At 29.1% G+C, this 11,589-nt stretch overlaps 1 protein-coding gene across 1 annotated transcript in view; it reads right to left on the reverse strand.

Annotated features, from left to right (window-relative positions):
- Positions 1–11,280, reverse strand: part of LOC130948891 (receptor-like protein kinase At5g59670) — a 16,370-nt gene extending 5,090 nt beyond the window's left edge. The window contains exons 1-3 of the mRNA XM_057877759.1: positions 11,008–11,280; positions 8,951–9,509; positions 4,240–4,730 (exon numbers count right to left, since the gene is read on the reverse strand). Of these exons, the coding sequence (XP_057733742.1) occupies positions 4,240–4,730; positions 8,951–9,509; positions 11,008–11,182 (1,225 nt within the window). The 5' untranslated portion in view covers positions 11,183–11,280. The remainder of the gene's footprint in view (positions 1–4,239; positions 4,731–8,950; positions 9,510–11,007) is intronic.
- Between the last annotated feature and the right edge of the window lie 309 nt (positions 11,281–11,589).

Here is an 11,589-nt window from a genome sequence, read left to right on the forward strand (position 1 = left end):
CCTCTAGCTTTGCTAGATTGCCCTTGCCTCCTCCTTCCCTTTGTGCGTGCTCTGCCAGGTTCTAACTTTTGTGAGTAGTGATTGTTACTCAGCTTTATTCAATGTTAATTTCCTTTCAATAACATAGTACCACTACATTTAAAATAACATGAAAAAGTATCACTGGAATTTGTGTAGCATTACCAGTATGTTTTTAGTTTCATAGAAGAACTACCATTTGGGTCATTGATTCATGTTTGTGACTGCATTAAAAGTGATATTGGTGAAGTGAAATTGATTAAGGCAATAAAAGAGACCTTGGGGACCGTAAAAATTAATTGGATGAGCTTATTTATTGATGTTCTAGTTCATCAACAATTCTAAACTCTATGAACTGACATCTTTATTTTGGTTTTGATAGATTTTTAACTAGGAACCTTCTAACTGGACCACTGCCCGATTAGATACCAGATTTTGTGTAAGTTGTCTTCCAAATGCTAGTACACTATTCCTTGAATTAAATTTTATCATTTTTATCTTTGTCTTGTTAAATATACACTAGTTATTGTTCGTTTTCTCCTTTGAGTGAATATGAAACTTTTATTTTACATATTTGGGAACTTTTAGTTGATATGATTGTGCTTCCTCAAGATTTCAACTCAACTCTATTTATTGGACAAAGACACCACTTTGGCATTTATCAAATTTCAAAATACATAAATTTTGAGAGTATCTCCAGAAGCTTGAACCATTTATTGCACTTCCATATATGTTCGGTTTATTTTCCTTCCCCCTCTCTGTTTAGTATAAAGTATAAAGCATGTTTTTTGGAATATTAAGAACAGGAAACGTTTTGGTAACATGCCATACTATGCTTTTGGTTCATCATAATATGGTCTAGGATTGTGTTATCAGAGCAATTGAAGCACTTCGGAGAAAATATTTTCAAGATTTTTGGTGCTCCACCTATACAAGTAAAAAAGTAGCTTTATATATTCCCTTCTATTCTATTAATTCTATATTATAAACAATTGGTTGATGAAAGATATACCAATTTGATATCAAACTGGTGACACTTGTAGTAAATAAATGGGGGAAGTAGTGCATAAGTACTATAAATCTTATCACATCTTAAGCATATGTCTTGCTAGTGACATTTTTTTAAAATAAATCACTTAGCCTTAAAAATAGGTTTAAATTTTTATATGACCTTAGGAAAATGCATTAGACAAGAATTGATGCTAGAATGGATGTCTATCAGATATTGTTACGATTTTGTTAAGCAATAAGTGTTCTCTGAAGTCAATAAATATAGTACATAAATATAATGTATTGCTAATTCTTAGATTCTGAACCCATTCCATAAACTTTATTTAGAGATCTCTCGTTTAACAACTTCAGCATAAGAAAGTCAGAGGAGCTAGGTTGTCAACAGGAAAGCACGTAAGAATCTATGCATTTATGCATTTTTAACTTTCTTCTTTTTTCTTTATGTGTGTAAAATTTTAGAAGTATATCTGATCCTAGCCATTAAACATTTTCCACAGGAACTTGTTTGCATCCAAAGACAATCTAAATATTGAGCAAGAACTTCACATGTGGAAAGAAAAGACAAAGGAGCAAAAAATGATCAATGAAGAGTAAAAGGTTAAGTTGAATGATGTTGAGCATAAGTTAAAGGATCAAGGAGTCAACTAAAAGTTCAACAGAAAAGAATTGCTTCTATTGAAAAGACACTTCATGCTTTGTATAAAAAATTGAATCTCCCACTTCCTTCAACCATATCTGTTCTTGCGAATGATGAGCTTGTGACAGGCTCTAGTGATGATGAGGATGATAACATGAGTGATTGATGTCTGTAGTATATGTTTTTTCTGATTTAGATTAAAAAATTTTTAGGTGAATTAGTTAGTACATTTGATTTTATTCATGATATTTGACCTTTTTAAAGGCTCTTTTTTTGTTTTAGTTTAATTTTTTTATTTTAGTTTGATTACATTTATGGACAAGTATTTTAATAATAAATATTTTTTTAATTCTTTTATGGTAATTAGCTTTTCACGACTTTATTATTTGTTTATAATTTCGATGATGTAATATGAAAAAATGATTATGATGGTTTTAATATAGAAAGCAAATCGAATACAATTTATTTTCTAAAATATTATATATTAAATAGTAAATTATTTTGTATGAAAATTATTTGAAATATTATATTAAATTTGTAGAAAATTTGTGCGAAAATAATTTTTTGTTTTGTTTGAAATTTGTTTCGAATACGTAAATTCTTTTAAATTAAATTTGTCTGAAATTTAATTGTTATATTTGACTAAATTTGTTAGAAAAAAAATTGTTATATTTGACTAAATTTGTTAGAAATTTGTCTGAAATAGAGTATATTTTTTATTTGAAATTTGTCTAAAAATCAATATTTTTCTGTTTGAAATTTGTCTGAAATACGCTGTCTTTATGTTGGCTAATCTGTCTGAAATTCGTCTAAAATACATCGTAATAGTTAGAAATCTAGCAGATAAATGTCTATTTGAAATTTGTCACAAAATTGTCTGAAAAAAATTTCGGACGAAATTTCAGACGAAATGTAAATTAGCAACAAGGCTTTTTGGGACAAAAAAAATTTGTCCCAATTTTGTTTAAAAGAAAAATTTCGTCCCTAATTTATTCGAAATTTATTTCAATTTCGTCTCAAAATTCGTCCGAAAAAGCCCCAATTCTAGTAGTGAGCCACGATTATATATTATCACTGCTTACAAGTATTCTAGTTCCGTGAGACATGAGAATGATGAATTTATCTTCCCTCTCAGTTTGCTTGAGCTCAGATTCCTATATTATAATTCATAATATAATTCGGCAACCAACCCATACATTTAAGTTGAAATAAATTGCAAGATAAAAATGAACATGACGATGATGATGATGCATACAATCAAGCAATGGCTTAATTAATTTGACATTAATATTAGCTTATTAGTACTTAATTAGTACTTACAATGACGTGATCCTTGGATTGGTTTGATAGTTGCAAGTGAGACCCTCCCATGCAAATTGATCTGGAAGACATGGATCTCCTTGCCAACTTAACCTAGATATCTCGTACGCACTTTTGATGTCCCTCATACCACCAACTAATAATAAACATAATTCACCATGCTAATTAATTAATAAGTTAAACAATTTCTTAAACCTTCCTTAAAACCCAAGTTATAAATTATTTAGTTTAATTTTACAAAATTGTTATTCGTACACTAAAATCAGCCACTAATATATTTATCTATAAATATATGTGTGGTTTAATTTATTTTCAATGTGTGTATTTATATTCTAATATATATTTTATATTGATAGTTAATTTTAGTAGCTGATTTTGATGTATATATAATATAATTATTAATTTTAATGTATTAATAGTGTAAAATATTTTATAGTCTAACTAGTCATTTAATTATATTCGTTCTTTACTTCTTTTAAATGACCATTTACATAATCAATATATATAATAATTATTTTTAATGATATAACATTATGTAATTGAATATACATAAAAAATTATTTTAATACATTAAAATTAAATTTATATACATAAATTAATGTATTGTTTAACATGCTTATCCAATTATTCATTTATTCTAACCGCAGAAATAGTAAAAGTCACTTAAAATTTTTAAATGAATTGTTAATTAAAATAATTCTACCACATAGTTTATATAGACTTTTATTTATATATGAAAAAATATAATTAACATGAAAGAATTTATACTTTTTGTTCATCAATATGATATACCAAAATTTAACCACTAAAATAACTCACATATTTATCTATAAAAACCTAAAACATTTAATATTAACGTAACAATTATATTATGTATATACTAAAATCAATTACCAATATAAAATAAAGAAAAATATAAGAGGATTATTAAAATTTATTATTTTTTTTTCTATTACTTAGTTATTAATGCAATTTTTTTATTCTAATTTTTTTAATTTAATAATTTAATAACATACTTTATCTCATATTTTTAAACATTGATAATTAATTCATAATCAAAACTAATCAATTCTAATAGCTTTGATATTTTTCTATAAAATATATATTAAAATATAAAATATACATAAATAAATTAAATATATAATGACTAATTTTAATAGTTAATTTTAACATGTAAATATAATTTTTGTTATCACAATAGTTACCAAATAATAAAAGAAAAAAACAACTTATTAAAATAATTACATACATACCATCCCTTGGGTCAGTTGGAGAATCGATTTGCGTGATCAACTTATAGACCTCAAAGGCGTTGAGGATAGGAGGAGCTTCCGATCCTAACGCTGCACTAATACTAAAAGTAGCATTAACTTGTGCTGTGTATGAAGAACCAACAGTAACTGGTTTCAGGTATTCAAGAACCAAGGGTTGTGAGTGTATGCTTTGCGAATTAAGGGCTATGTTAATTAATCTTTTTTTCCCAGCCGTGAGTTTCTGAATTTCCACAAAGTGGAAGTACACATAATACTCTGTAGCGTCATCAAGATCTATTAGCAAAGTGGAGAGACCCAATTCTAAGGGATGCGACATATTCAGTGATTGTGCAGCAGTTTTCATTACTTGGGATGGTAACTTATAAGCATCAATATCAATGGCAGTGGAGTTATCTTCTAATACCAAGCTTGGCCAACTATCTACGTCGCGATCATACCTCCAAATCCGGTCATAAACATCATCTCTGTACCTAATAATAATAACAAGTCCTGTTAGTTTCTATAGTTGTAGGAATTTGTGGTTAAGTTTTTATCATTTAAAGTTTTTTATAGTTCTTTATATTATTTTTAATTTTATAATTTAATTTTTATCGTATTAAAAATATTAAAATTAATAAAAAAATTTCAAATTAAAAGTACCTACGGTACTAAATTCCTAAATCTAAATGTTTTATTTTATTTTATTCGATTAATTCTAATTTTTTGATATAACAGGATCTTAACTACAGAAATTAAAATAATATAAACTCAATTGAAAGTTTTTAAAATATAGAGATTTAATTATAAATTTAATAAAATTATAAAAATCAATCGACTAATTTAACTTAATAATAATAATTTTTTATGCACAATAAATATGAAGTAAATTTATGTGCCTATCTAATTACGTAATTCTATAAAATAAAATAAATATTTTTTGTAATTTTATTAGATAATCAATAAAGTATTAACCAACAAGTATTTTTAAATTATACATCATACTAATTAATTTCATTAATTAGTGATTATCTAAATTTTATTTTTTAAAAAATATAAAATTAATAATTATTAATTACGAGTTAAATTTTAATTTGGCTATTGAAATTTAGTCCAATACTCAAAATAATTTTCATAATTTCGTTGGCCCAATTAAAACCCTCAAATTTGTAATTGTAGCTCCGTCTTGTCCCTGCAATCATCTCTGTCACCAGAATGCTGATCTGACGCAATTGCATGACACGGTGGATACTACTTAAACAACAATGCATTGATTTCGCACACAAACCCTTTGGAAACAACGTCGTTTCAATTTTTTGTGAGTTAAAACTCTCTTTTTTTTCCACTACGACAATCATAAGTTGCAAAATATCAAGAAAATCCTTACACTACGTGGTTTCCAAAGGGTTTGGGCGCGAAACTAATGCGTCGTCATTTAAGTAGTGTCCATCCTGTCATGTAATTGCGCTAAATCAGTATTTTAGTGACAGAGATGATAACAGGGGCAAACTTGAGTCACAATTATAAATTTGAGGGTTTTAATCAAGGTTTTGAAAATCGGACCGGACTGACCGGTTCAACCGTGAACCGACAATGCAAGCGGTTTGGTCCTTCTCCAATAAGAGAGAAAATCGCTGGAAAACTGATGAACCGGCCGGTTCCTCTAAAACGACGCCGTTTTTTAATTGGTTTTTAAAAAAAATGAAACCCAACCCGGACCCACTCATGAACCACCCCCTCCCCTCTTCTCCCATTCATTCATCTCAGTCTCACTCCACTCGTGAACGGTGAACCCTAGCCCTCTGAAGCAAAGGAATAAGTACCCTAGCCCAGTAGCCCTCCATCGTCGCCGCGGTTCTCAGGTCGTCAGCGCCACCGCTGTCGCCAGGTCCTCAGCACCGCCGCTTCTTCCTCTTCCCTGTGTCCGGAACCCAGTCACTCGGCAGATCCTCTTCGTCTTCGCTGGCCTCTCGAACCCAGGTGAGTGACTCCTCGTCTTCATCTTCTCTGAACTTCTTCTTCAATTTTTGTTCCATAATTCTTCAATTCATCTTGGGTCTTGGTTTGAAGTTTGGTTCTCCAGTTCTTCTTCTTCGGTCTTCGGTCTTCGGTCTTCGATCTTCTTTGTTTGTATAGTTTTGATTGCTGTGGAAATTTGTATGTATGAATTGGTTACTAATACAGGAAACTTACTCTGTTATGTCATTTGTATCAACCAAAGTCCAGAACATCTAATACAGTAACTGTTACTCTGTTTTAGTGTTTTGCTGTTTTGTAATTGGCTAATTGCTCGATGCCTCTGATAGTGTTTTACTGGTTTACTAGTTGCTGATGGCTCTTAATTTGTTTATTGTAATAAATGCCGTAGGTTATTTTAATTGTGTTTCATATCTGTTTTTAATTGTGTTGTGGCTCATGCTTTAGGTTAAGAACATGGTTAATCATTGTGTTGTGGCTCTTGTTTTTAATTACTGATGGCTCCTAACTTGTTACTTTTCATTGTGTTGTGGCTGTTTTTAATTTCATATCTGTTTTTAATTGTGTTGTGGCTTCTGCTTTAGGTTAAGAACATGGTTAATCTACATATATATCATTATTATCACAATTCACAACTATGATTATCTCATATACAAACTTGATTTCTTCATCTTCTTCTCAATTGTTTTTATGTGTTGGTTGCATGATGATACAGAATTACATAGGTACGGATTTTGTCCTACAATAGCATTTTCAGATTAAAATAAATGATTAATATTAGATCAAGAATTAATACTATTTTTGAACTTGTGATTCTAATTTACTGATTATTGATTTTGAATATTATGATTATTGATTAGTGATGTGTTGCTGAGTTGTTGTGTAATCTTAATGGAATCTCCTCTTTCTCTTGAATTCTGGAAACAACATCATGGGTTTGCTTAACCTAAGGCTCAATTATAATGCTGCTTATGCTGCTATTCACTCTCTTTTCTCTTTCAACAATCACTCATCTATCACAATTTCTTCTTATCAGTTCAATTGTTTCCTCATTTCATTTCATGTAATCATATATTCATGTTCTTTTTTTCTTCCATAATTAGTTGCTCTTTTTATTCATTGAAAAAATAAATTGTCTATTTAATTTAGTTTCATCTCTGCCTTGCTAATGCTAATGCTTGTTACTGAATGCTCTGTTTTGAACTTTTGATATGTTGTATAATATACTAATTTTGCTATTTTTAGTGTTTAATTTAGTGTCATCACTTCTTTGCTAATGCTAATGCTTGGTTACTGAATGCTCTGTATTAAATTTTTGATATGTTGTATACACTTACGGATCCAGAAAATTTTGGTAGTGGGGCCAAAATTTATATAACATCATAATCATTTTTATAATAAAAATAATATATGTATATAAAAAATTAAATATTAAATTATTTATTAATTATTATATATCTGTGTATAGATATATGTATTGTTTAACTTATTTTTAATGTGTATTTTATATTTTAATATATATTTTATACAAATAATTATTTTTTATGTACATATAACATAATTATTGTTATGATTATATTTTATTATTGTAAAATATGATTAGCCTTCAAAATATCTAATATATAAATTACAATACTAAAATAGTAATTTAAATTTTTATTATTTTAGGTTTTATATTTTAAAAAATTAAATAATTTTTCTGTTAACTACCATCAAAATTTCTCTCTTTTTATATATATTACTAAATAATTATTTAAAAATTCACTTCCTAACACAATTAGAAGTCGAGTCTTATTTATATTTATAGTTAAAAAAATTCTTTCAATTAATACAGTTGCTATGCAAAAATTAAAACTAATTTGAAAAGAAGATAAATAATATTCTTTTGAGTTGATTTTTAAAAAAGAACACTAACTTTGTTTAAATTTGAGAATTGATCATTCTAAGTTCTAACGAATTTCTAATATAAAATTTTTAAATTGACGATTAAGTACCAAAAGTTGAATAAAAATTTATTGTGGGGTCAAATTTAATAATCTAATGGGAGCAAATAAATATTATTATCATATACTACTCAAAAAAATTCCAAATTGTAGTGGGGCGCTTGCCCCCACAACAGTGTATGTAGAACCGTCCGTAGTTGTATAATGTACTGATTTTGCTGTTTTTAGTGTTTAGCTTAGTGTCATCACTGCCTTGCTTAATGGTGTTGCTAATGTACTGGTGTTGCTGTTTTAGTGTTTTGATAATGTACTGGTGTTGTTGTTTTAGTGTTTTATAATGTGTTGCTGTTTCATTGTTGCTATTCGATAATATACTGGTGTTGCTGTTTTAGGGTTGCTGATGTACTTTTGATATTTTAAAATTTATATTAGACTATAATTATATTTTAGGATGTTTAATTATAATTTATTTATTATTTTATTCTAAAATAGTTTTTTCAGTTGAACCATCAGTTAGACCGGTTAGATCAGTAAACCAATAAACTAGTAACTAAAGCGGTTCAATAATCAATCTGGTTCTCAGAACCTTAGTTTTAATTAGGGCCAATAAAATTGTGGGATCATTCTAAACATCAAAGGCCAAATTAAAATTTAACTCTATTAATTACAGTTGTTTAATATTAGCTGATTTGAAGTTGTTTACTTGTATTTTTCTTACATCAAAATTAAACACGTAGTAATAATAATGAAAGACATGGTTAAACATTTTTGAACATAAAGAAGAGAAATCTAACCTCATATATTGAGGGGAGGTAAGTGATGCAAGGTCAATCCGTGATTGATAGCACAGTAATGATTGTGGATTGGTGGTTGAGTTGAGAGCATAAACAGAGGTGTTCAAAGGGCGTAGTTCCAACGAAGAAATGCAAGGAATTGATTGGCCAGTTTTTACAAGACAAACTTGTATGGAATCACTGGTGTGAGTGTATATAATCTCAGTGAAAGACCAATAATAATTGGAATCAAGACTCACTGTGGCCCATGAATTCACGCCAAGGTGAATATCAAATGTCATGCTTTGATTTTTGGCATCGTAGTTGGCATATGTGAATATAGCCCTAATTAGATACCTCTGTTGTTGTGGCGCTCTTAGTGTGTAACAGTTTCTCACTCCCTCCGGAAAGCATCTCACTGTTCTTGATGGTTTTCCGAAGTATGGATCGTTTAAATTTGAACTCCCTGGAACCTTCCAATTCTTTCCTGTTTCTACTAAGCTTTTGTCCGTCTCGTACCAAATTCCTGTTTCTTCGTCCAAGTATTCTTTGCTCGATCCACAATCAATGGTTATGAAACCTACAAATGTTTTATCAAGTAGGATCTAATTGGTTAATATATACCAGAAGACATAAACATCTATGCATAAAGGTGTTTGCACATAAAAAATGACGCACACACTGATAACCGGAAAGGTGAATGTGTTCGCTGGAGTGTATAAATAATGTGCACGCATGACTCATTAAATGATTGAAGTGTAGTCGTATACAACGTGTGAATTTTCAGGTGTATTTTTGTCCCTTCTTCCTTATAGATACTATCGTCATTCACTTTGAGAGACACGACTTTGTTATCCTTCTCTTAAATCGTTACGATGAGGCGTGATTTCCTTTCGAGCAACGCGTGTTCAACTCAGTGAAAATTGCGAGCGGTGGCTCACAACTCGCACACGAGACTGGGAATGGTGATGTCGTTTTGGTTGGTCTGAGTGTCATTTTGGTTGGTCTGAGCAGTCAAAGCTCTTACCGAAGCGGTTTTGGAGGTCGGAGGGACATGTGAGAATTCAAAAAAGAATAACAGTAATGGGATTGGAGGAGGAGAAGACGGAGAATTATTTTCAATTGTATTTATTATGGCAATAATTTTATTATGAAAAAAGGGAGCTTGTTAGTAAAGGAAAAGTAGTGACGGAAGAGGGTGAAGAGATGGTGGATGAGGTGGGAGGAGTGGTGGAAGAAAGAAGGAAAGTGGTGAGCTTGGAGGCAAGGTGTTGGACAGAAATTGGATTGAATGGAGGAGGGTGATTTTAGAGATTGGCTTTTGAGTTTACATAAAATAGAAAACTAGAGAGAAGAAGATGGTTTTCTATGTTAAAAGTATAAGTGAATTATTAGTAAATTTATACTTTATAAACTTTTTTTTAATGTTTATTATTAATAAAAACTTAATTACAAAAGTTAAATCTAATATAGTACTTAAATTCAATTGAAAAAAAAAATATAAGGGTCTATAATTAAAATTTGATAAAATTATTAGGATTGGAAGAATTATCAAACTTAAAATTTATCATAAATATGTATATAGTTTAATTTATTTATAATATATATTTTATATTTTAATATATATTCTATACTAATAATTAATTTTAATTAAAATATAAATATAAAATATTTTATGTGTTTATATTTGGCAAAATAAATATCTAAGACATAAAACTCTCAAAAAGAAAAAGTCTATAATACTCTCATTGTTTGCGTTTACTCCATCTTAGATTTTTCATCTATCTATCACCACCAACGTAACTTTTCTCTTCCATCATCATTCATAATAAAAAAATCAATAATTCAAACAATAAAAACTTCTCACAATATTAATAACAAATTTAATAATATTTATAAGAAACTTTTTAACAAATTTTTAAATTTATGTTCAACAAATAAACAATAAATATTTACCATTATATCCACATTTCCTATGGATATAGACACTAACAAACACTCTCTAAATAAAACAAGACTATTGCTATAATAACTGAAAGTATTTACAACAGTGAGTTATTTCATAACTAGATAGATACCTGGAATATTAGTGGTATTGGGTACAAGTGCGTAGATAAAGGAGGCACATAATAGAGTTAAAAGCAGAACCCCGTAGTGTATTATTATTGCTCTCTCCATGTTTGACAAAAACAAGAACCATAGAATTTGCAAGGCCAGAGGTTGATGATGTCCACTAATTATAAACTCAACCATATATATATCCGCCAAGTTTTGCAAAATTGAAGATAGAAGAGTAGTAGTACCATTTCAAAGCATAAGAAGTAGTAGAGCAGTGACAAATTAAAAGGTGGTTGTTATATGTGCCCATTATTGACTTGACTCTTTTGATTTTCTTAATTTCAAAGAGTAGTACTCATTAAATGATGGAACTATATGCTAACCTCTGCATTAAATGATTAACTTCTTCAAGTCTATGAGTAACAGCTCACACGGGAATTAGTCAAAGCCAACGTGTGGTTCTCTTGTTGATCATCTTAATTCTCATATTATTGATGTCTACCGGTAACGTACGGCTGGATTACGACGGATTGATATATAAGAAAATAAGTAATTAGGATAAACAAATCAATTCCGTAGATAACTAACAGGATCTAGCTAAT

Source organism: Arachis stenosperma, chromosome 9 (genome assembly GCF_014773155.1).
Source record: "Arachis stenosperma cultivar V10309 chromosome 9, arast.V10309.gnm1.PFL2, whole genome shotgun sequence".
Taxonomy (NCBI): Eukaryota; Viridiplantae; Streptophyta; class Magnoliopsida; order Fabales; family Fabaceae; genus Arachis; species Arachis stenosperma.